Source organism: Mirounga leonina, unplaced genomic scaffold, assembly GCF_011800145.1.
Source record: "Mirounga leonina isolate KUSES-001 unplaced genomic scaffold, KU_Mleo_1.0 Mir_125, whole genome shotgun sequence".
NCBI classification, from domain to species: Eukaryota; Metazoa; Chordata; class Mammalia; order Carnivora; family Phocidae; genus Mirounga; species Mirounga leonina.
In genome coordinates this window covers 73843480-73869775 of record NW_023270305.1, presented here as the reverse complement: position 1 = coordinate 73869775, position 26296 = coordinate 73843480, and the positions used below count along the sequence as shown (strand labels likewise).

The 26296-nt window shown below is 39.1% G+C and overlaps 1 protein-coding gene across 4 annotated transcripts in view; it reads right to left on the bottom strand.

The window, feature by feature from the left end:
* Nucleotides 1–7661: 7661 nt before the first annotated feature.
* The window catches only part of TMEM182 (transmembrane protein 182), a 130016-nt gene continuing 111381 nt past the window's right edge, over nt 7662–26296 (bottom strand). Inside the window, exons 6-7 of one of the 4 annotated variants that reach the window (XM_035001864.1) lie at nt 24245–24347; nt 7662–8364 (exon numbers count right to left, since the gene is read on the bottom strand). In XM_035001864.1, the coding sequence (XP_034857755.1) occupies nt 8361–8364; nt 24245–24347 (107 nt within the window). In that variant the 3' untranslated portion in view covers nt 7662–8360. Of the gene's footprint in view, nt 8365–23904; nt 24348–26296 lie in introns of those variants that run through there. The other 3 variants (XM_035001866.1, XM_035001861.1, XM_035001862.1) reach the window with 3 other exon arrangements.

Genomic DNA, 26296 nt, shown 5'->3' with positions numbered 1-26296 from the left:
CTTTTATTCATACCTACATAGCAGAAAGAATGCCAGCAAGTGGCAGAAAAAGCGTGTGTTTTTGAGCAGCCTGGAGCTTGATTCCAAACATGAAAAAAAAAAAATGCACATTTCTTCCTTCCTTTAACCTCATTTAGGCACAAGAGTTTCATTTTATGCATGTGTGATTCAAAGTCATACAGAAGTAAGCCAAACCACAAGTGCAGTCAATTCAATGTAACTGATACTCCTTTATTTTCAAGAGGTTTATTTAACAGCAACTGTACAAGTTGCAAAACTGGCCACCTTCCTCATCCTTCCCTCTAACCATGACCTTTGTCATGTGATCTTGGAAGTTCTTTCTCTAACGGCAGTCTATTTCTCTAATCCTTCTTTTTTCATTGGGTTAATAAAATAGAGTAGAAGTGTCAGTTCCAAGTCAAGACCTTAGGAGCCTATAGACTTCCACCTTCCCACACTCACAGCTCTGGCCATCAGCGGGGGGACACACCCAGGCTAGCCTGCTGGAAAATGAAAAGCACATGGAGCAGAGCGGAGTTGCCTTACGTGACCAAGTGGAGGCCATCTTAGATCACACAATAGCCAATTCCCAGGCATGTGATCAAGCCCAGCCGAGATCATCAGTCACTCGGCCTACCCTTACCTGACCTCAGACAAATAAGCAATAAATGCTTTTTTCTTGTGTGCCACTGAAGGTCCTGTGGCTTTGTTACACAGCCTTATAATGGCAGTAGATAACGGATGCAGCAGAGTTTCAGTATCTCCTCTCACCAAAAATAAGACCCATTATAGAGACTGATTTGGGAGGTAAATTGGCATCTCAGCATTGCTAGGGTATATATGTGTGTATGAAACAGAGAAAGGGCATGATCGATGAATCTCTGCATGGATGATTACAGACCATGCTTATTTCTTTTGATCTTCAAGATGACACTTGGTGGCTTGCCTGCTTATTCATTTATTCATTCATTCATTGACTAACAATAATTATCAAGTAGTTCCAGCATACGAGACATCAGGGACATAAAGGTGAATAGGTTATGGTCACTGCTCTTGAAGAACCTCCTGTCTATGGAACTGATGACATGCTGGAAAATACAATGGTGAAATGAATGGTTTGCCTTCTCTCTTTTGTAAATTTTAAACATGAACTGATGTTGTGCTAATCGTTACTAGACATCGTAAATACTATCTACTGCCTAATTTTATATGAAAAAAAAAATCCAAATGGAAAAAAATAGTCAATTTGTTTATCCCTTAGTCTGTAATGTCACACCTCAAGGTAAGACTCCCTTGAAAATATGAAACTCTTGACATTGGCTGTATGGAAAAATAAAGTACATGTCGCTCAGTGGGTGCCAGGGACCTATATTATGTCCTACTGTTGGTTACAGAATTTTCAATATTTCCTTATCCTTTTTCACTCATATGAACTGCAGCTTATAGCAGCGGTAATCATTTCCTGTGTTTGAAAAAGAGATGAAAGCATTCATGGATGAAAGCAAGTTGGATTTAATCTCCTTCTCTCTCATCCAGTGCACTGTACTGATCATTTTCCAAAAAAACAAGACTTAAGCTCATTTTTGTCATGACAAAACTAGTTTCATAATAATCAGATGGCAATTCCTAGTGTACACAATTCTAATATAATTACTAGGAGGAAATGTAGAGGGAGTTGCAGGTTCGAGATAAAGAAAAGCCTGTGAATTTTGTATTAATGTCTCAGACTCTCTTATTTGTGCAAGTAATCAATCTTTCAGGGAGTAGAATAGTAATTCTTTGTGAAAAAAAATGACAAGAGTCAGAGGAAGAAAGAAGATAATCTGAGTTCCATTCGGTACACAGCAGGTCAGCTGTGATTGACAAAGCTCATCACAAAACTATAGCTCACGGAATAATCCCAGTAGCAGAGTCTCATTTGCAGCCCAAGCAGTGTTAATGACATGTTTAACAGCTGCTTGTTGAAGTTTGGAATCTGCATTAACCCGCAGAGCAGTGAACAGAGAAATGAGGGAAAGTATTGAAATCAAGCCTTCATTATTCTGACAGCCCAGGTGAAAGGGTGTCCAGAGGTTGTGGAGAGGCGGGGAGGAGGGTCTGGAGGATGGAAGGTTCAATTGCATGGGAGGACCATCCTGGAGATGACAGGGTCTGATCAATAAACACAGAGGACCGCAAAAGCAAACTGACACACTCAACTCAGAGACAACGAGGCAGGAGAGTCGGGCACTTGGAATGAAGTCCTGGCTTGGGACGTCAAATAGTATGCTGGCATTAATAATCGCTGGAGATCAACTCGATGTCAGCTTTTGCCGCTTTGGGAAGGCCAAGGGATGCCACATCTTCAGGCTCCTTTAACCCCAAGAATAGCATTTATTCATCCCAGCTCCGAAAGCAAAGGAGTATATGTACCACAGTCTATTTTCTAGACTTCCTAAAATAGTACTTCCTGAAATAGCTTAAATGAAGTACTAAATGTGTTTTTCCTTAAATGCAACTCTTTATAATGGCCCATTTGCTCTGTGGAAGTGTTATCTCTGGCCTTGCTGCTGGCAGAGGGCATCTGTTACTGAGGGCAAAGAATGAAGACATGGGGGAAGCGTCGGAGTTTTGGGACAAATCCTAGCTTCTCCATACTTTTTAAAAGTAGACTTAGGCAGCATGTGCAAATGCCCTGCGCTTCCGTGTTCTTATCCATAAAATGGGATAATAACACCCACCTTACAGAGTTGTTGTAAGGATTAAAGTAAAATGTGTAAAACCCCCAGTATAAGAAGATACTTCATAAAGAGCCGCCATTATTTTTAGTGGGGTTGATCACTGTCAGTAGCCCAGATGTGGTCCATCTACCCAAAAGATCTCATTGGCATAAAGTGGCATACACACACACACACACACACACACCCTGCCTTTTGATAGAATGTCAACTCCATGACACCAGTGCATTTGTTTCTACTTTGCCCACTGATTCATCTCAAATATCCCAAACTGTGGCTAGCACATAATAGTCACTGAAGAAAATATTTGTGGGTGATTAAACCTGCTATAATCATCAGCAGTGTCTTTCATCACACTCTATTTTGCTTCTCCTTAAGCCTTTCTTCATTTAAAAAAGGAAGAAGAAAAATGGAATTTTTGAATTACAGGATCTTGGAGCTCATTTCATCAACCTCTTTATTTGAAAACGGGGATCCAACTGAGGCCCAGAGAAAGGTTGAGGTTCTCTTGGCAAAAAAAGTTAGTGAATGAAGAAGATTCCACCACATTATGGGATTTCACAACCTTATATGTTCCTTTACATTATGTATGGGATGCTATTCCTTTAACCAAACATGAGATGCTGAATTTCCATGACACTGCAGTCCTCGAAATAGGCTTGCTCACAGGGCATTCTTTCTTTAGCTACAACTTATTTTTCCTCTCAGGTCTTGTATGTCCTCTCACATCAAATGAGGAGATCAGAGAAGTCCCTGTTTTCACACTGTTCTCTGTGGAACTGGGTGGTTCTGGGAAGGGCTTTGTGGGGTGGCTCTAAGTCCACTTCCCAACCTTTTATTCCATTTGAAATAAAGCACTTCTTTCTTCAAAACTATTTTATATACCCAGATTTTACATAAGATTTGTTTAGGATTAAAAAAAATAAAAACAGTCTCTCTAGATACATAGCAATGTGACTAGAAGGTCTCAAGGCTACCTTCCCTCCAGTCCATTTGGACAGTAGAAAGAGTAAAGTCAATCTGTCCATAAGTCATTGGTTTCTGACTGTGACATTCACCAGCTTCTCCTCCACGAGGGGTAAGAGTCCCAACAGAGAAAGCAAGAGGGAGAGGAGGGCAGGGAGGAAGAAGACAAAAAGAAAGAACAAGAAGTAAGAGGAAGAAAGAACACAGTTCTGTAGTGCTTCCGACTTTCTTGGGTCATGTATTTCTGTACCTGTCATCTCATTCCATCTTCACAAAAATCCTGACACCTAAGCACCAAAGGTATTATTTTCATTTATCTTGAAGGGAAACTGAAACACTAGAAAAAATAAGATAACCAGTCACCTCACTAAGGTTGCTTCCTTAAGGCAGCTTTGTCTTCACATATTTAGAAAACAAGAATGATCCAATGGTTTATGTCTTTGAAGTCTCAAAATACAGTCAGTACTCCTTTCCCACAGATCACGACATGTGTCTGGAGTAGCCATCTATCTTCACAGAACTCTGTCACTGTGACCAATACCATGTGCATTTTCCCCCTCAGGGTCTGGGTAGTAAGGGCTCTGTTGCAGATATACTAGCTAGTCACGAGGCCAATAAACAGTTAATGTAGCAAGAGAGATCATACTTCACTCCTTTTGTGGCATGCAAATGAAGATAATTAGATATTCTGCAATTGCAAGACATGCCAAGTGTTTAGAGCACCGAGGTTCCTATTTCTGGTTTTGTGACATTCTAGGATTCTCCCCCACTCCTACCCCCACCTTCCCCTAAGACCTCAAGATCTTTCCTAAAATTCTTAAAATGTCTTCAAATGCAAATGGTTTCAATTCACATTTCACATATATCTACATATATGTTAGTGTAAATGTAAATATTGATTTTACACATATGTCCATGTATGTCTATTTTTAAAGACATCTACCGAGGTCACATACCTCAGTCCTGTATAAAAACCAAATTCAGAGAGCCACCTGGGACATGGTGGGGAAGTTTTGGGGTCTCCCTAACTTCCCCCTCTTCTAATATAGTGCTCCCTCATTAATTATGGCTTATCCCAGCCTCTCCCACCCTCAGCCCTAAGATGTGAGGCTCCCCCTTTTTTTCTCCCCAATTGAGAGAAATAGTAGTGACACCTACACATTACCTGCCATGTATTAGGTACCATGTTGGGTATTTTATAGGCATTATCTCTTATAATCCTACCAAAAGTGAGAGGGTTACTACTATCTGCCTTTTATAAGGAGAAATTAAAGTTTAGAGGCTACATAAATGTCTAAGGGCGCAGAAATACCAAGGGAAAGGATTGGTATTCAAACCTAGTTTTCCCCTAAAGCCCAGAATATTAACCACTGAAATGTGTGTCCTGTGTCCTGCTGTCTCAGGATCTTCCCACAGATGAATGTAATCTTAATTCATTTAACCAGTGTTTATTGAATGCCTCTTCTCTGTCAGACACACAGTCCAGCAGTGGATGAAACTGACAAAAGTCCCTGTGTTCACAGTCTAAGACCAACAATAAAGAAGATGAACAATCTGACACATCAATTCTTCACTCATAGATGAATATTGTCGAACCTATCACTGACCAGGAGATACTTGCTTTCCCACATAGCTCTCCTAGAAGTCCTCTGCCTGGTTAAAGAGAATGGCTTATAAATCGAGGAGGGAGGTAAGGTACTTTGGCAGACAAGCTGGAGGCTTCCAAGGGAGCTCTGGAAGTCCAGCTTCCCAGCAACCAGCTTCTTGCACAATTCCTGCCAAAAGTAGTGTTGCTACTTCAAAAGTTCAGAAATCACTCTTGAGTACTCAAGTCCAAGGAGTCCCAAGGGCTCAATGTTGAATGAGAACTTGGAAGTATTTGGGGGTGCACAGTTTTGATTAGGATAAAGATTATATAAGTGGGGCATTGATGAATATCGTCAAGACTTTCATGAGGAAAACAAGTGTGTGCAGATGAGACCAGCAGGAGGTAAAATCCAGTTACCACTAAGACCTGGGCACCTCCCAGGCTCTTCCCAAAAGTATGCAAAAGACCTGGGATGCAATGGAAATGCCTGACATTTTTGCCTTTGAGACACATTAAGACCATGGACACACCAAGCTTTTTAATTAAAATAAAATAAATAAAATAAAATAAAATACAAGATGAAATTTACCCCATCCCTTTCACTACTAATAGATGCTTTAAAAAATAAATTTATTTAAGGTTTTATGCTTTGATACTTATTTTAACATAATAAAGCAGATTCAAAAAGAGCACTGTTCAGGTTCACCTGGGCAGTTATTTACCAAACACAGATATGAGGGCTCACCAGGATATACTCAACCAGTTGGGCACAGAGCATGCGTATTTTGTACCACCGATGGTGAACTGCTAGCATTCTCGTATATCGTAACACTTAATATTCCTTATGCGGTTCAAGATAAGAAAATACTTAATTTCTTATCCCAATAATATCTTCTAGTAAAGTGGGAGAAAAAATAAACTTCACATCTTGACCATATTCTTATTAAAATTCATATTCTTGATACTGATTTCAATTGATAAAATATAATTCACCACAAGATATTACTGCAAAAAGAAAGATGACAAAGAGATATTTTATATATCTGTAAACACACCAATTCTTCCAGCCCCAATCCACTCCTATCCCAAGTGGAGTTTTAGGAGCCTCCTAGGCTGTGGTAGCAATTAGTGCCATTAACCAAATAACGCCCAGGTCTCTGCCTTCGGGAACACGTAGGATTTCACTTCCCTGCCTACTTGGAAGTAAACTGTGGCCATGTGACTGACTTTGACCAATGAAATGGAAGTAGAAATGCTACTTCCAGGTAGAAGCTTTAAGAACTGGTATGATTCACCACCTTCCCAGCCTTGTGCTTCAGTGGTCCTGGAAGTAAATGTAGAGAAGGCACCTGATTCTCCAACTGACCACAATGAGCACTTCCCCACTGCTGGTCCAAGGCAGGCAACGTTAGATAAGTGAGACAGAATCATCGGATGGGTTAAGACACAATGTGAGCCGTTACCATGGCTCATCCTAGCCCATTCTGGGGAATTCACCTCAGAAGTGCCACATACCCTCCAAGTCCAAGAGCCAACACATAAGAACACTTCTGACTTCTGATAAGATCAGTGCCAGCTCTATTCCTCCACTGTAGAGGTCGTTCAGGGTGGGAGATGGCACATAGACTCTGCGGCCCTCACAGTATTGATTCAGAAAGCTTGTTTTATGTCTTGCATTAATTCACCAGCTATGTGCTCCCGAACCCCACCTCATCCCTCTACCCATGAAACATCAATATTGTGGCAATTCACATTTGAGCATTTCTTTCTACATCACACGGTAACCAAATAATTATAATAGAGTTAATCTTGCATGCTGCCTCCTCCCCTTCTGATTATGGCAGAGAAATGGGAAAATGCAAGCAGAAGAAAAATGTAGGCAGCTGAGACTTTCTGTGAAGCTGAGCAAGTTGGCTTTAAAATCCATGGGTTTTAGGAACATAATTCCTGAACATAAATGTAAGCCTTCATTTCCACTGTTTATATATAGCTCAATAAAATAGAAGTGTGTCTTAGACTTCACATTTAGCTCTCTTGTAACGGAAATACACAAAATATTAATCTACTGCCTGCCCCTTTCCTGCTTCTGGCTGAGAATTTCCCTGGGTGTTGCTTGTGATGAGCCTGCTGGCCATATCTATCAGACTCCGGAGAAGCAGCAGGTGGCTGAGCATTGACTTGAGAAAAGGAAATGTGCAACATGATATTAAATGGGACTTTTCTTGTGATCCTGGCTGAGACCCCAAAGGAAAGGACAGTATGGAAAGAATTGCCTCCTTTATTCTCAAGAGCAGCCAAACCATCTGTATTAGTTTTTTATTCTTGTTGTAATAGATCACCACGAATTTAGCAGTTTGAAACAACACAAATTAATATTTCGTTGCTTTTTCATTCATAAGTCCAGGAAAGTTTGATGGGCTCTCTGCTTAGGGTTTCACGGGGTAAAATGAAGATGTCTGCAGAACTGGGTTTTTATCTGGAGGCTATGGGGGAGAATCTGCTCTCAGGTCATTGAGATGCAGAATTTAGTCCTTGCACTTGTTGAACAGTGGTCCCCATTTCTTTGCTGGCTGCCAGCTAAGGGTCATTCTGACTTCTAGAAGCCATCTTCATTCCCTGGCTTCTGGCTCCTTTTGTCTTCAAAATCAGCAGCAATTGGTTGAATCCTTCTTACACTTTGAATCTCTGTTGACCTCTTCTTCTACCTCATCTCTCCTGCCTCTTGCCGGGAAAGATTCTCTTCTTTTAAGGGGTGCATGTGACTAGATGGAACACACTGGAATAATCCAGGATTATGTCCTTTTCTTAAGGGACATAACCTTAATTACATCTGCAAAGTCCTTTTAGATATCTACCATATATATTCACAGCTTCCAGGAATTAGGCCATGGACATCTTTGCTGGGCCATTCCATCACACAATCCGTCTTTGTTTGGGCTGGTATAACAAAGTACCATAAACCGAGTAGCTTATAAACAACAGAAACTTATTTATCACAGTTCTGGAGGCTGAAATCAGGGTGTTGGTATGGTTGGGATCTGGTAAAAGCCATCTTCCAGGTTGCAAATTGCTTACTTCACCTTGTATTCTTACCTGGGGGAAAGAAAGTAAGTGAGCTGTCTAGCCAATTTTTTTTTAAGATATTAATCCCGTTCATGAGGGCTCTATCCTCATGAACTAATTACCTCCCAAAGGCCATACCTCCAGATACTATTCCATAAGGGATTAGATTTCAACACGTGAATTTGGGGGGAGACACAAACATTTACCCCATAACACTATGTCTCACTAAGCTAAAGGGTGGTCAAACCCCAATTCTGTGGTCTCTTTACCAATCACCATCCACCAGCCTATAGATGGAAAGACTAGAAGCTTTTTGGGGAAGGTGGAGGGTGGAGAGGGAGGGGGGTTTACCTGAAGACATACAGGCTGGCACATGTCTCTAGAGAAGAGAAGCATTTTATTGTGTCAGGGAATGATATAGAGGGATGCTTACACTCACCCCAAGTCAAGAGAAGGGGCTTTGTGGCCTGGGGAATGATGAGAATCACTGGGAAAAATTAACCTGTGTTCCTAGAGCTTGAGGAAGCCAGAGACCATACCCCTGGAAACATCTGAAGGCAAGGGGCTACCAATGACCATGGAGCCATGAAGACAGGCTGTAGTGGGAGAGCTTGCACTCTTCATGTTGGGCAAATCACGGATGGTTTTCCAAGACCTGCCAGGCAAGCCTCCTCAGCAAAAAGAGGCTATCAGCCAGAGGGCAAGATGGGGTGTCATAAGGATGTAAGGAAGAAAACACAGTGGCCAAGCTGGTCGACAGTAGTGTGAAGGTTAATTTATGTATATCCCCTTGACTGGCTCCTAGAGTGCACAGATTAAGGTTTAATTTCGGTGTATTTGTGAGGGTGTTTCTGGAAGAGATTAGAATTTGAATCAGTAGACTGAGTGAAGTGCTTTGTTCTCCCCACTATGGGTGGGCATCATTGAATCCACTGAGGAAAAATGAACAGAGGAGGTATGAACTCTCTCTGATTCCTTATCCTGGGTCACGGAAGGGAATCCACCATAAGTTGTTTGAAGTAGTGGTGAAAAATCATGAAGTTGTTCCCAGCTTGCTTACCAAGTCCACTCCGTTTGATAAACCATTTACATTTTATTTTCTTTATGAAATATGGAAACATGAAAATTCATATAAATATATTTAATCCTGTATTTGAACTTTAATTGGCATATAGTATGTTTATTTTATGGGCCAGACCTCTGGAAAATGAGGTACCAGAACACTTGAGTAATTCTAAGAAATTCTGGCATACTTCCCTACTTGCTACCTTATATGCTTACATATCAGAGTCTTTGCTTGACTCCAAGATTGAACTCTTGAAAAATATTGGCTGAAAGACATCTAGTATTCAGAAATGTTAGGATGTGTTCGAGACAGGATCTCTAACTTATGCCTTCATTGGTTACCACCATCGAGTTTATTTTTATTTATCTTTTTGAAGATACTGAGAAAGGCAGCAATATTTGTGGAATTGTGAATTCTCTAAGTAGTACCTAATCTCTCCCATCCTTAACTTTATTTTTTAATCAATAAAATAGAGACATTAATGCTGAGCTTACAGGAACACTGTTAGTATTAAATGAAATAAATAACATCCATAAAGGTTTGAGCACAGTGCATGGTGAGTGCTCAAGAAATAACAGTTATTAACATATACAATTCTCTGCTTGGAAATAGATGTAGATATTTTTAGTGCTATAGTTGCAATGCAGGCAAATTGAAAGCTAATTCATTCCATAGACTTTTATTGAGCATCTAAATGCCGGGAATACAAGGTTGAGGAGATATAGACTCTACCTCAGGACATAGAGATACCTAAATTCTTCTGAAGAAATAGGCATAGAATATATTTAATTCACTAGGGGAGACACATGTAAACTGGCAATCCAATGCAGTGTGACAGTTATCTTGCACAAATGTACAAACTACTCAGACCCATAGATAAGCAAATGACTATGCTGTGTGGGGCACTGGAAAGGCAGTAAAGAGGTTAAAAAACAACAACAACAAAGTATCCCAGAAGGAAAGTTCCACAGAGTCTTGAACAATACTGATCAGGTGGTCACATGGGAGCCAAACAAACATCTGTGTTGTGACAGAGACAGTCACCATCCAAAAGGCTATAGTAGCATGTGGGGAATTGAAGGGGTGGACACGATCACATTTCTTCTTTTTTTTTTTTTTTTTAAGATTTATTTATTTGAGAGAGAGAGGGGGGAGAGGGCATACGTGGGAGGGGGGGTGCGGGGGCAGCCTCCATCTCACCACCCATGAGATCATGACCTGAATCGAAACCAAGAGTTGGAAGCTTAACCAACTGAGCCACCCAGGTGCCCCAGAATCAAACTTCTCTAAGTTTGAACTCTTGACCAAGCTAGAGAAAAATTTCTGATTAGATTAAGTTTGGATATCAAATCCCTACTTCTTTTTTCTCAAATCCCTACTTTAAATAGACTGAACACATTGAACCCCCCAAAAATGTTACTTAGACATGCTAAAACAACTCCTGCTACAGACACAGTGAATGTGTTGATCCTCCATATTTCCTCAGTGAGTAATCCCCTTTGTTTAATAGTAACCCATTAGGAATTAGCTCTTTGTGCAAAGTTGATTTCCCTCCTTTAATTTCAGCTGCTAAATGGGAGAGATATTCATTTGAGGTGTTCCACCAGCAAAGGAGTCATTGACCTTCCATCTTCCCCAGAATTGGATGGCTTGTCCTTTGTCCCAAGGACTATTTGCTAATTGTACAGAGACTGGAAGAGAATCCTTTGTCCCCTTAGCTTAGTTTGTCATGTTTCCATTCAGCCAGAAACTATTCAAAATTCATCTACCATCACAGTCTTCTGCAATGCACTGGAGTCTTTCTGAAATGGGAATGATGCAGAAGAAGGGGAATAAACCCCAGTTTCAATAGCATGTGTTTTGTCTATAATATTTCAAAGAACCTCTTTGCATTATTTTTAAATTTTATCAGAAGGATAAAGATGCTATGTTACTTCCACTTAGGTGTATGCAACCCCCTTTAGAAGTGTAGTAACCTCCTTTTCAGAGATAATTATCCCTAAGGTAAGAATCCACTGTTCAGACAGTGGGACTGTTATTGTTTTAATCCTGTCTCACCTACCAGGTCCGAAGGGCACATGTTCAAGAACACGGAGCTATTAAACACCCAACTACAAACTGAAAAATATTGGGGTGCCTGGGTGGCTCAGTCGTTAAGCATCTGCCTTCAGCTCAGGTCATGATCCCAGGGTCCTGGGATCGGGCTCCCTGCTAGGCGGGAAGCCTACTTCTCCCTCTCCCACTCCCCCTGCTAGTGTTCCCTCTCTCACTCTGTCTCTCTCTGTCAAATAAATAAATAGAATCTTAAAAAAAAAAAAAAAACTGAAAAATATTATATACATTTCTGAATAAAGTTTTTGAAAGGAATTTAGTTTATCCATATATCTAGAATGTATCTCTGTAATCATATTTCTGTAACATAATATTTTTTCAAGTTTATGAAATTTTTAAAAAGATTTTATTTATTTATTTCACAGAGAGAGCAAGCCCATGCAGGGGGAGCAGCAGGCAGAGGGAGAGGGAGACAAGCAAACTCCTTGCTGAGCAAGGAGCCCCATCATGACCTGAGCCGAAGGCAGACGCTTAACTAACTGAGCCACCCAGGCGCCCGTCAAGTTTATGAAATTTAAATTATAATTATAATTGCTTATATAACATCTATTCAACTAGAATTTGAAGAATTACAAAGACTTAGACATTTCTGTTGGTCTTTTTCCCCCTCGTAAAAATACTTTATTACTTATCCTTTAGGCTGGGGGCAGAATGTTTATGACTTTAGAAACATAGCTATGTGTCCACCAAGAAGAATGGAACTCCCAGTTTGCTCATGAGGGATTGACGGATAGCTGTATAGACAATCTTTCATATATGTCCAATTTGAATTGATGCCTTACTTGAAAATTTCCAATCAGTTGGCCAGAGGTTACAGGAAATTATTTTTATTTATTTAGTTCTATAATTTAGAATTTTCTTTCTTTCAATTTCCTTTCAGTTCTTTTGCAGTTTGAAATGGAAATGAACCATAATTTATTCCTTTATGTATCCAAGAGTCTTCATTAGTATCTATATGAGACATCCCATTAAACAAATCCTGACTGCCACTTAGTAGCACAAAGGTGTGATCTTGATCAATTTGCTTAACTCATTTGCTTCTCTTATCAGTAATATGGGACTAATCGCAGCTCCCCTGTGAAATGGTGATGACAAGTAAAAAAAGGAATCCCATGTAAAGCACTTAGCCCGGCACCCAGCACACCGTAAATAAAAATTTGCTTTTATTATGATCATTGTGGTGGTTTGATTGCTGTTGCTATTTTTATTGGTATTTATTCCTAATAATTATTCCTAATATGTTTCAAAGAGAAAGCCAATTGTAGAAAGTGTGGAGAAGAGACACACTTCACTCTTAGCCAGGGTAAATTCATCCTTAGGCAACAGAATAGTATCCAGGGGTGTCTAATGTGTACATTCTAGATGTTCTCCTATTCATTTTTCCATTTACAGATGAAGACACTAAGCCTGAGGGAGGCAAGGAATATTGCTTAAGTCAACAAAATATTGAATGGGGGAGCAATAATTTGAACCACTGCCTCCAAAATCCCAACCTCTTTTCCATTAGAAGCAAATTCTGGTCAAGCTTTTACTTAAAAAAAAATACAATAAAGAGTGGTTCAATCAAGTATGAGATTTTTAAAGTCTAGTTTGTGATGTAGCCAACATTTTCATGGTTGTAAATTGAAAGGAGGGACAGAGAAAAGGAACAACATGAAAGAGCAGGTTTTTATTGTATGTGTCCTACAATATCATATAAAATTAGGAAACAATATTATAGAAAAATAAAAATAAATATAAATAAGTATAAATATAAATAAGTATAACACCAATGTTTATCCTTGTGCTAAAAGATAAAAATTAAGAAATATTTCTTCAGAATTCTGAAACCAACCATTTTTAAAATCATTTAAAATTACTACTAACATTCAGTCTATTTATAGTTTTTCAGTGGAAAATGGAACTGTGTTCTTGAAGCCTTTTAGCACTATTAGTTGCATGAATGGCAAACTGTTCTCTTCTAGCCTCTTTATCAACGTGTAATGTCCCAAAAGAGTAAAATAAAAACAGACAAACTTATTTACATACAGGCAGTGTCATCAAAAGCAAAAAGAATAATGTCCAAACAACAGGAATAAAAATAAATAATGAATGTCAAACTAGCAAAAACAGAACCCAAACAGGAACTTCTAGGTGAGAATCATTGAGAAGATTATGAAGCAGCATATCTACACTTCTCCACTCTGACTGTGTGGGTTTTGCCACAAATTTTCAAGGCTGCCCATCCATCTGTTGCTCCAAACCATTCTTTCCCACTCCTCTCAGCTAAATATCCTCTAGGTGCCAGGAACATCTGCAAATATTCAGTGCATATAGTCCCATCACTTTGCGCTAAGACCAAAGTGGGGGGATACTTTCAAGCCATCTCTTCCTTTTCTAAAAGACAGAGAGGATGGCAATTGAATTTGGTCTTGATGGACTGATGGTAGAGGGAAGAAATAATCTACCTTCTTATAGGAATTCCCTGATAATCTGCATCCCTTTGTTACTAAAATATAAAGAGATCTGTGACCATGGAAGGTTTGTGCTGTTGAGGCTGATGTTTTTTAAAAAGTTTCAAAGGATCAAAGTCCTTGGGTTGAGGGAAAGGAACTTTTAGTGGTTCAAGTGCATAATTTGAGGTGTTCAGAGTTACAGACATTCTTCATTATGTGCCAAGGCACTGAGCCTAAGGACATGGCTGGAGACAGCTCTATACCCCTGGTTTTAGGATTTTATTGCTGAGACCTCCTAGACTGGACTGTTTAACCTCAGAATGTTTTTACTTGCCCTTCTCGATGTCCTAAATTGTGCCTCCACAAAAATCATCTATTGAAGTCCTTACCCCATAATGCAGAATTTGACTTTATGTGGAAATAGTGCCTGTAAAAACATAATTAAATTAAAATGAGGTCATGGAGGGGTCCTAATCCAAGATAACAGACATCCTTATGAGAAGAGATGATTAAGACACAGATACAAACAGAAGGATCGCCATGGGAAGACACTGAGGAAAGATGACCATCCATAAGCCAAGGGAAGAGGCCTCAGAAGAAACCAACCTCCTACACCTTGACTCAGACTCCTAGCCTCCAAGACTATGAGAAAACACATTTCTATTATTTAAGCCATCCAGTCTGTGGTAGTTTGTAATGCCAATCCTCACAAACTAATACACTAGGCTTTTTTTAGCATTTCCAATAAAAGAATATTTTCTTAACCAAAACTGCTAAAGTTAACTTTATTGAATACTTACTATGTGATAAAAGCATCACACCGGTATCTCTGTACCTCTGTTGACATCTATAAAACAGAGATTTCAATCACACCTGCCTTGCTTCGGTGAGGATTGAATTCAATAATCTATTTTACCTCCTGGGCTGTCATCATCTTTAAATCTTCATAGTAGTCCTGCCGGGAATTTGTATCCCCATTTTACTACCCCATTTAGATATAATTCTAAGACCCAAATCCTACTGACACAACCAATGGGCAAACCAAAACTCGTACTTCCCCAAGAATTTAAATAATTAAGCAGCACCTCTGATAAAGAGGAGGGCACTGAGGCCTAGAGGCAGCCTGGGGACTGGGACATGAAGAGGTTAACGACGTGCTCAGGGTTGCAGATGACTCAGTACACAGCTGGATGGGTAGCAGACAGAAGTTCTTACTCCAGAGGTCCTGCACCTAACAGTTACAACTCACTGCTCCTTCCACTGTGCATAGAACCATCACCTCTGGTGAGCCTCAGCTATCAAGGAACCATCAGTGACACACAGGGCATGTTTTAACATGAGTTTAAAACTTGAGCCTGGATTTCAACTCCTTGATTTAAGCCATTCCTATTTTTTGTAGTAGTGCTACTTGTCCTCTAATTTTCTTCCTAGTTACATATTTATCTACCGAATGGACTTTGACCTTCTCACTTTAGCCTCACATATTTCAAAATTTATTATCGCTGTAGCTAGCTGTTCTACCCCCATTTAACATGTGAGTTTGCGCATATTGGAATTAGAAAATGAGACAACACCTTCACTCCAGGAAAGCGCCGTTATGTTTCTATCTGCCATGAGACTGGAGGAGAGTCCTTCTTGATAGGCAGAGGAAACGATAGGCAGAGGAAGTCTCCTCTCTAACATTCAGTCCCTGCCCAGTTTAGAAGCTAAGCCCGTCCACAGAATGGGCTTTAAAAAAAAAAAAAAGAAGAATTGTCCCAAAGAATAGTCAAACAAGGTGCAGGCCCCCAGGCTCTGAGTCACTCTGCCAGGCACAGGAGCGCTCACCTCCACCTGTTATGACCTTGGACACCAGTCTGACCCCATAAACCGTGCCCCAGTTCCTGTAGTGACAGTCTATCTCCTCTTGGTATTTGCCTTTGGGGGAGGGGGTGTATCTGGAAATACATATTTCCTCTCTGGCTTCTGTATTGCTTTACATTTTCCAGAACCAGTAATTTTAAAGTCATATTCAGTTAAGAAGCAGAACTAAAGAATATGCCTCCAGGGGCACCTGGGTGGCTCAGTCAGTTAAGCAGCTGCCTTCAGCTCAGGTCATGATTCCAGGGTCCTGGGATCGAGCTCCACATCAGGCTCCCTGCTCAGCAGGGAGCCTGCTTCTCCCTCTGCCTGCTGCTCCCCCTGCGTGTGCCCTCTCTCTCTCTGTGTCAAATAAATAAATAAAATCTTTTAAAAAATTTTTTAAATATAAAGAACATGCCTCTGATCCATTTATTGAACACTGAGTTCTAGACTCCCTGAGGCAAAGCCTCTGAAGGGTACTATCAATGTTTCAGGAACTGGCATGAAGGTTTAGTTAGTTCACTAGTCCCCTGAATGGTAACACCATCGTGAAGTCAGGTATGAGCAGCCTGGGTCCTCTGGAATGTTCGACTGACATTAGCTCTAACCTCAAATTTGGTTCACGTCAGATGCAAGCAACATAAACGACAAAGCCAGTTTTTAATTCGTTGGGATAGAGTTTGACAGATGAAATGAACTGAGAATCACAATGATAAGTGAAAAAATGTAAGTATCTATCTTAGTACATCAGGTTAAAAATAATTTTTCCATATCCCCCCTTAAAAATTAAAACCAAAGTGAACTTGGTCACGAATCTTTTAACTAATGAACTACTTTGCTAGCATAAAGTTTAGCCAGAAAGTGACAGACGACTCTTGTTTGTTTTTGTTTTTGTTTTTTTAATTTTTGAGGGGATCTTATCTCCATGAAAAAAGAAAAAAAGCCCTTACTCTGAAGAGAAATGTTTTAATTGTGATAAAATCATACCTGGTTTGCTCTAAACTCGATACAACCTTGGCTGCGTAGTTAGTATTTTAAACAGGTTTTCTCCACAATTTTCTTGCCACAATAAAATATTAATTTCTTCCCTCAAACATTATTCCAATCAGCTTGGTTAATGTGATGAGGCGTGTATGGTCGGGTAACGCGCTCTATGTTATTAGCCACCAAATGCTCCACACGATGCAACACAGTCTTTCAGAAGCAAAGGGCACATTGAAATAAAATCACACTAAAAGTGTTCTTATATGTTTATACCTCACAATGGCAATCACTGCTACAGTGCAGGGCATTTCTTAGCAAGTACTGACTAGCTGAGGTTAATTGCCCAGAGTACAGTTGAAGGCCATGGATTCTTCCCAGCTACTCATTAATCCCCAGGAAATCTCCTGAACCCTGGTGGTTATTGTTCAATCCTTTATAGATGATTTTTTTTTTAGTATTTGGAGTACTTGTTCTCTCTTGGAACACCTACAGCCGGCCAGATCGTGTTTGTATAAAGAAATATTCTTTTTCTTGAAAGTGGATTGTATTTCAGCTTTCCCATAAAGACCCCTTAAAGGCCAGTAGCTCAAAAAAAGGCCACTTTAATTGCATTTTGGCTTCTCTCTTTTTCTAAGGGGGCAAGAGAATGGAGAAGCTGAGGAAAAGTAGGGGAGGGAAGGAGAATATGAGGAGGCAGAGGATTTCAGCCACCCCATGTCTTCCTTGCTCCCAGGAATCGCCCTATAAGGGGCATGTGAGAAGTGGGGCCACTGGTAAGCAAGGGGAAGGCCCAGTGGGAATGTGCGCCCATTGCAAGGGGTGGTCAGCGCCATGAAGCAGGCAGAGCACCTGCAGTCAGATGCCCAGGCACCTCCCTCCCACAGCTACACAACCAGAGCTGGGGCCCAACTCTGGGTCCTGGCCACCTAGGGACAGACTCACCTCAGCAAACAGATGGCAACTCTAATGATCTACTTCTGCCAAACTGAGTGACTTGAATCAACACAGTCCCGTGCATGCAGTTTTAATACTATAAAATTTGAAGGGTAGAGACTACTTTGTCAATTTAAGGCATGAAATAAAATTGGAATTTGTGTCCTCTTTGCCTAGGAAAGATTTTATATTTCACCTCAGCATTTACTATCTTTCAAATCAGGTTCTGACAGTAAGAAGCTATATAAATAACAGATTATTCTAAAACCACAAATTAATTATACTGGTCCAGTGTTAACTAAACATATTAGTAAGTGTGTGTGTGTGTGAGTGTGTGTGTGTGTGTGTGTGACAAATAGAGAAAGGAGAAAAGAGAAAGAACCTTCTTTTGAAGTCAAAGTGATCTTTTTATTCTACATGTTACTATTCCTTTTTCCAAAATCATTCCTCTACCACTTATTTGTACCCCATAAGAAAAAAAATTGTCAAATTAAAATAGAGGATCTTCTGAATATAATATTGTTTAAAATAAGCATATCACTATTCTGACTTAAAACTATTAGATTCTCTTTCTAGTCATTTAAAGTCAAAGATAAAAGACAGGCTACAGAGAAAAAACACACATTTTTGTTTACAAATTGGAAAAACCCCAACAATTAAAAGGCTGTGCCAAAGCACCAATAAACCTTCTGAAGTCACTTTATAGAAAAATCTCCACTGCTTCTTCCTTTGAGTAGTCTCATAATCAAATATATGTCAATTGTATTATATCCATATACAGAAGATCCCTTACGTCTTGGGCTTCTCAGTATGGATTAATGAAACATTATTTTAAATCAGTCCAATGCAAGTCAATAAGCAGTGAATAAGCATCTGACAGGAACAGAGTCTGGCCCCTGTTTTTATGAGGAGCTTAAGGTATATTGTGACATGGTTTATGCAAAGGGAATGAGGGGAGTTGCCTATTTAAATGAGGTAGAGTCTACGGAAATTTCTATTAAACATTTTCTAATTTGACAATATCTACACAAGCAAAATTATAGTATTGGGCAAAGAAATTTCCATTATTCCTATACTTGGGCATTGACATAAACACTAATGATCTACTTCTGCCAAACAGAGTGACTTGAATCAACAGAGTCCCGTGCATGCAGTTTTAATATTGTAAAATTTTGTTGCAATTCAGCAACTCGTTAAAATAGAAGTCACGTTGGGTCCAGCCTTTCAAGTGACTTGATATCAGCATGACTTACGTCATAAAATGCTTCAAATAATTCCCAGAGCCGAAAAGGTGGGTTGAGGGGGCTCTTCTTGTACCATCAGCCTTTAAGACTTCTAATTCAGAAAGAAGCAAGTCGTTCAACTCATTGGCACTTCTCTTCCTCAAAAAGACTCTGGATCCCTAAGGGTGAAGAAAAAAGCCCTCCATGGCTGCTTGAGCCTTGGGCACAGCCACCTTCTCCGTGAAAGCTACCGAGTTACTGGTACAGCAGAGCCTGTGGAAACCTGCAGAGTTGACCGGGACTCCCACAATAATTGTTTGGATAGTGGGTACATAGTTAATTATTAGATTTTTCTTCACCCTTTCAGAATTCATAAACTCTGCCTCAAGGTCAGGCATGGTTTTCAACAGGTCACTTATTCCTTCTTTTTTTTTTTTTTTTTTCCCAGAGGGAGAGAAATAGCTATGTAGTTCTAGGGAAAAACCAACAGCCTGGTTTGAAGATCTGGTAAATGGCAAAAATGTTTGTTTTTCTTAAATATTTCATTCTTTTTTTTTTACCCTCTTTTTTCTAAAGCTGCATGTCTGGGATTATTATAATATGCCAGGTATTCTACTAAACCTTACATATGTTATTTTTCTTTAATGTTTACAATAACCACATGAAGAAGACATTTCAATACCATTCTCATTTGACATCCTAGAAGTCAGAAAATTTCAAAACTTTTGCAGGGATCATGGAATTATTAAGACACAGAACTGAGATTTGAATTCAGGTCTGTCTTAACTCCAGATGTCTATCTAAATTGTTGTGTAATTTTGCACCTGAATGGTATTTTTGAGGTGGATTGACTCAGATAAAATGAGATTTGCATTTCCTTCCCTACTATCATGTTCAGTCGAAGGATGATTTTAAAAAACACTCTATCACCTTACACCTGTCAGAATGGCGATTATCAAGAAGACAAAAAATAGCAGGCATTGGCAAGGATGTGGAGAAAAGGGAACCCTTGTGCACTGTTAGTGGGAATGTAAATTGGTGCAGGCACTGTGGAAAATAGTATGGCGATTCCTCAAAAAATTAAAAATAAAACTACCACAGAAATCCAGCAATTCTACTTCTAGGTATTTATCTGAAGAAAATGAAAACACCCAGGATCGAGTCCCACATCGGGCTCCCTGCTCAGCAGGGAGTCTGCTTCTCCCTCTGACCCTCACCCCACTTGTGTTCTCTCTCTTTCTTTCTCTCAAATAAATAAATAAAACACATCTTTTTAAAAAAATAAAGAAAACACTAATTCAAAAAGACATACACACCCCTATGTTTATTGCAGCATTATTTACAACAGCCAAGATATGGAAGCAGCCCAAGTGCCCATCGATGGATGAATGAATAAAGAAAATGGGGGGGAATATTATTCAGCCATAAAAAAGGATGAGATCTTGCCATTTGCAAGAACATGGAGGGAACTAAAGGGTATGCTAAATAACTCAGATAGAGAAAGACAAATACCATATGATTTCATTTACATGTAGAATCTAAAAAAACAAACAAACAAGTGAACAAACAAATAGAAACAGACTCGTAAATATAGAGAATAAACTGGTGCTTTGTGGTTGCCAGCAGGGATGGGGATGGGGGGGATAGAGGAAATAGGTGAAGGGGATTAAGAGGTAACAATCTTCCAGTTATAAAATAAATAACACACAGGGATGTAAAGTACAGCATAGGGAATATAGGCAATAATACTACACCAACTCTATATGGTTAACTAGACTTATTGTGGTAGACTATTGTAACCATTTCCTAATGTATATATATCAAACCACTATGCCATACACCTGAAACTAAAAATAAATAAATATTTTAAATAAATAAATAAGTCAACAACGCTATACTAGATATTTCTTGCCTTGTCATTTTCTTTACTTTTGCCAAGAGTCTCATGAAATAAGAAGTTATATTTCAAAAGACACAACCAAAAACCTCAAATGACTATTTCTATCCCAATTCCATTTCACCTCAAGGGAATCCTGCATGATTAAGGAAGAAGGTGGCTACCCCCATTTTCACCCAGAGCTCTTCTAAACCACGAGAGTTTTGGAGTGACATGATGGCTTTCTGCTTACGCTTGTGTGGTACTAACATTTTTAACTAGAAAATTCACACGATCAATGTGGAAATGCCATAAAATAAGTAAATCCAACCCTTTAGGTTCTGTACACGTTCAACTGTCTACATCTTCGTAAATGAAGCCTTTGTCTCTTCTCTTCCCCAGGACCCCTCCAAAAAATTGTACAGATATCCTCACCGCCCTGCTTCCACCATACAAACATACAAACGCACACACAACTATCTCATTCTTAGGGGGAGAAATAATGAATAGGGTATTTGAATAAACAGCTAATTAAATGCACTTAGCCTACATTGCTATCAGCTTTCTGTTCAACTTAGTGTATATTCTTTTACATATGTAATCAGGGAGTACACCTCGGGCTGGCAACACCTCAGCCCAATAACCAAAGCAGCTCCTGGTTAATAAAGAAACAATATGCAAAGTACATCTATATCCTGATGAATTTATATATAGATAGAAGTTCTTAGATAGTCTTTCTGTGGATTTCTGATTCAGTCATCATTCCCTCCACAAAAAAAGTAAAATATGCATGAATACTTTCTTATACCAGATTATGCCATTTACTTAGAATCCAAACACTTACATTAATAAAATTTTATGTAATTTTTTAAAATGTTCATAAGAAAATGTAACAAAGCAGCATATATAAAAGAATAAAAAAATTCTTTTAAAAGGGTATCTTTAAAAAGTTCAAATATTACCATTAGAATGGCTGTTTCAGCCATCTGAATGTTTTCACAAAGAAAAAAGTAAAACCCTTTTTGTTTTACAGACATATTTCACATTGGTTACCAGATCACTATCAGTCTGAACACAATTGTTGTTTTACCAACTTTCAATAAATATGAAATGATCCTTGAGGAATAAATGCATAATAAAAATCAAATTGGAGTTGCCTTATTTCTGAAATGCAAACTTATTAACCTGTGACCCATTTATATCACCACAATCTGAAGGGGAATTAGGTCATGAATGGATGTGGCTGAGAGAAGGAAGTTGGAGAAAAAGGATATGACATTTCTCAACTATGCCCAAGGTATTATGAAAATACATAATGCTGTGTGAGTTCTTTCCTAATAAAAGAGTGACCGGTACAAGTTAAATATATACACCAGTGTCAGTTTTAGAGGCCAGGCAAAATAGTCAGGGGGAAATTACCTTCTTAGATAAACAACACATCGCAGATTTATATTTATGTATTTTCGCTGGAGTTGATAATAAGCTAAGGTACATTACAAACATTCAGGGTACATGTAAAATCCTTTTAACATAGCATGCTGTGTGCCCAGGAAATAACAATGATGTGAAAGTCAAACTAAGGAAAAGGTATTGATTTTTTTTAAAGATTTATTTATTTTATTTTAGAGGTGGGGGATGGGCAGAGGGAGAGAGAAGGAATCCCAAGCAAACTCCAACCGAGTCAGATGCTTAACCAACTGAGCCACCCAGGTGCCCCAGGAAAAGGTATTGATTTTGAAAAAAGTTTAAAAGTTCATAAACTTTTAGGGTGCCTGGGTGGCTCAGTCAGTTGAGTGTCTGCCTTGGGCTCAGGTCATGATCCCAGGGTCCTGGGATTAAGCCCCATGTGGGCTCTCTGCTCAGCAAGGAGTCTGCTTCTCCCTCTCCCTCTGCCCCTCCCCTAGCACTCGTGCTCTATCTCTCACATTCTCACTCTCTCTTTCTCAAATAAATAAGTAAAATCTTCTTTAAAAAGCTCATAAACTTTCTTTTATTTTATACTAGTGTAGTACTAATATTATAACTAAAAAATTGAAATTATCAATGTAGAAATGCTATAGTATAACAAAATCATCCCTTGCAGTTTTAAAGTGATCCAATATTTCTCTTAGCAACATAGCATTTAAAAAGTGCCAAGATTTATTGCTTTGGGACAAATATAACAGACCATAAATCAAGCTACCATAACAACTATAAAAACTTCTGTCGCGATTCTCCACCTCTAGGCTCACCTCTGCACAAGGAAGATCTGGTAAGCTTTCTCTTCAACAGACTATGTTTTGAAATATTTATCACACTTTGTGATAAGGTGGCTTAACCATCACAGTACAGTGTCTGGAGACTCCATTTGTCTTAATGTATAGTTAGGAGAACAAAGGAAACTTCGATTCACTAGGTTGGGATGAAATGTATCCATATCATAGCAATATCAGGATCTTTTAATTGTCTTTCCATAAGAAAAGATTAAAATGCCTTAGTTACGTGAGATTAAATGCTCATTCAGTAATTGCAGTGGACAGTATGCTTCCAGAGTGGGTGAATTAAATTAAAAGAAAGACAACTCTGGAAAATGTACTAGTGGTAGAATTAGAGAATGTTTCATCAGAACCCGGTGTCTCCACAGTAATGAATCTGCCAAAAGATAATAATATTTTAGTGAAAGGTGTGATTGGATAAGTCACATTATTTATTAACTGTTACCCTAAAATATCACTTTTGTCTTATTATTAAGAATGGTGAGAGGGCAGCAGGGATGCCTGACACAAGGCATTAAGAATGGATTGTGTCTATCACGGCCGCTGGAGCACTGGGCGCTGTGCTCTGTGCTGGCTGGTGGCACTTGCTAACACCCCATGGCCGGGGCACTCACAGCAGGATGAATGGTCTCAGGTCCCTGAGAGCAGCCAGTCATTTACCTGGTCCTTTCCAATGGCCCTAAACAAGAGCTGATCTCTAATTTCTAAACTGGCTTTTCGGAAAATTTCAAACAGATCCACGTATTTGAGAAGACACCTGGTGCCCAGGAAGCTTGAGATTATGAAAAGCCATCTTTGGAGGTTATTGGCATTCTCTTGGGAAGGAAACTCTTTGTAGTCTGCTTAGTTAAACAACATGGATTCCCAAAAAGTGTGTGAGGTGAAGATTATGACGGCGAAAACAGACACCCCCAAAGAGCAAAGGATCGGCAACAGGCAGCTTGGAGCGAAGAAAGTCTGGAGGCTAGGGAAACAACAGGCTATTGGTAGCTCGGATTTCTGAGGGCCTGGAATGAATGCCCCGAACATATTAATATAAAGTATAAACCATGCTGGCAAATAAATAGGCATTTAGATGGTCATCCAAAAAAAAGGAGGAGGAGAAGCAGCAGGAGGAGGAGCAAGAAGAGGAGGAGGAAGAAGAAAGAAAAGCATGACATGGACTAGAAAAGAAAACTGAGCACCCCAGGATTCCCTTCCACGAAGTACTGGTAGATAGTCCTCCAAGGTGACTTCTTTCTCCAAGTCTCAGTGACGATGATGTTGACTGGGGAGAGATAGGTCCTCCTGTATGAGAAATGATCCAAAGTCTCAGTACATTTCTGTTTGTAGTCTTTATGAATCATGGAATCTCTGAAGTAAAAGAGATAGTAAGGGTCACCAGGCTTTGCCGTGGGGGCTTATAAATAAGGAACCGCTTCTCCAGGTACACAGCTCAGAAGCAGAAGCAGAGCTATCTTCCTCTGCTGGTGCCCACGATGGGCACAGATCACTCGCACACTCAGAATTTCCTCACTTCTCATCCAAAGACCTTGCAATGCAGCTCCAGCCCTTTTGGGTGAATCGACTGTATTTATTAATAGTATCTCAGCATTTTGGTTTTATTTTCATTACAGATCACAATTTACAAGACTCTCCCATAGCTCTGGTCATTAAATCCCTGCATATAGAAAATGCCAAATTCCATTACATAGAACTTTATTCTCATCAGACTGTGTTTATAGGATGTCACCGCTATGTCCAACATAGTGAAAAATTTAGTAAATTAACTGGTTACGGCATGTAAAACAAATCAAAGGATAGTCACCCTTCTTTCTAAAATATCCACACAATGACTTGGCCTTTTGTTGAGTTGCCTGATTTAGCTGTTTTGGAACACATCCTGAGTCAATATCAAGGATTCGTAATATTTTCTGCATCAAAGACGCCATCTATTACATTAGCCATGTAATAAAATATATCAGACTCAATACATTACCCATATATAACACATCTTTCCTTAGAGTTTGTCTAGCAAAATTCCTTTACTAAGAAAGAATTTTTCCCCCAATTTTGTTTTTTAAAAGAGCAGCAATTTCAAGTGCTACAAAACAGTTAAAAGCAATAGGGACAAAAACAGCTATAATCAGCTACGTAATATGGAGGGCCCAGTTCCAAATGAAATTGTGGGGCCCTCTTTCAAAATCAGGAAACAAGCTTCTCTTCTCTTCCACCATGTCTCCATTGAGCTGTCATGGTATTTTTTGATTGTTATTTAATGTTGTGATGCCTCTGGTATGATTATACTCCCCAGATGATGTGGGCAACTCTGGGTGAAGCTGGTGAACATAGGCTGGGTGTAGCAGAAGGCAAATTAGCACCTTCTGGCAAGGCAGGTGGCAAGTAGCGGTTACATACCTCATAGTCCCAGCAGACTTCACTTACAAAACCCAAACTCAAAGACAAAATATTAAGAAATTCGAGGCAGTGCTCACAGAGCATTAAACCCCTTCTCAGCTCTGTATCCAGCCTTCACTGAGTATTAACCTTATTCATTTATTGACATGATTGTCACTGCAGTTAGTCTGATGGCCAACTTTGGGATAAATGCATACTATTAAACAGACTTTTGAAATATTGAAAGTAGTTAGTAGGAAATTCTATTTTACATTTCCTTGCTGTTCTAGAGTAATACTGTTCAACATAGTAGCCATTAGTCAAATGAGGCTATTTGGAGTCCTTGCAATGTGGTTAATCTGAATTGAGATGTTCTAAAAATATAGAAAACACACAGATTACTAAAAAATGCAAAATACCTCAAATCATTTTTTAAAATATTGATTAAATATTGAAATGATCTTGAGATATGGGTTACATAAAACATATTATTAAAGTCAACTCCTTCTGTTTCTATTTTTTAAGTGGTTACTGAAAAATGTAAAGCCACATATATATGGCTCACATTGTATTTATTTATTTATTGCAGAGCAGACACATATCCTGGCATTATTGTCCCCAATTCACATCCCTGAAAATAGTACAATCTGTCCTCTCCTATGTCATTCTTTATTTTCCTTTGATTGTCTATGATTTTGTTCTTTGTTCCTGAAGGACTAAGTAAACATGTTTTGGAAATAATAGAAAGAAAATTAGACAGAAATCAGGGGCTCTGGAATACTGCACTGAGATGAGCTTGCCTCCTCTTCTGTTGAAAGAAAGAAAGAAAGAAAGAAAGAAAGAAAGAAAGAAAGAAAGAA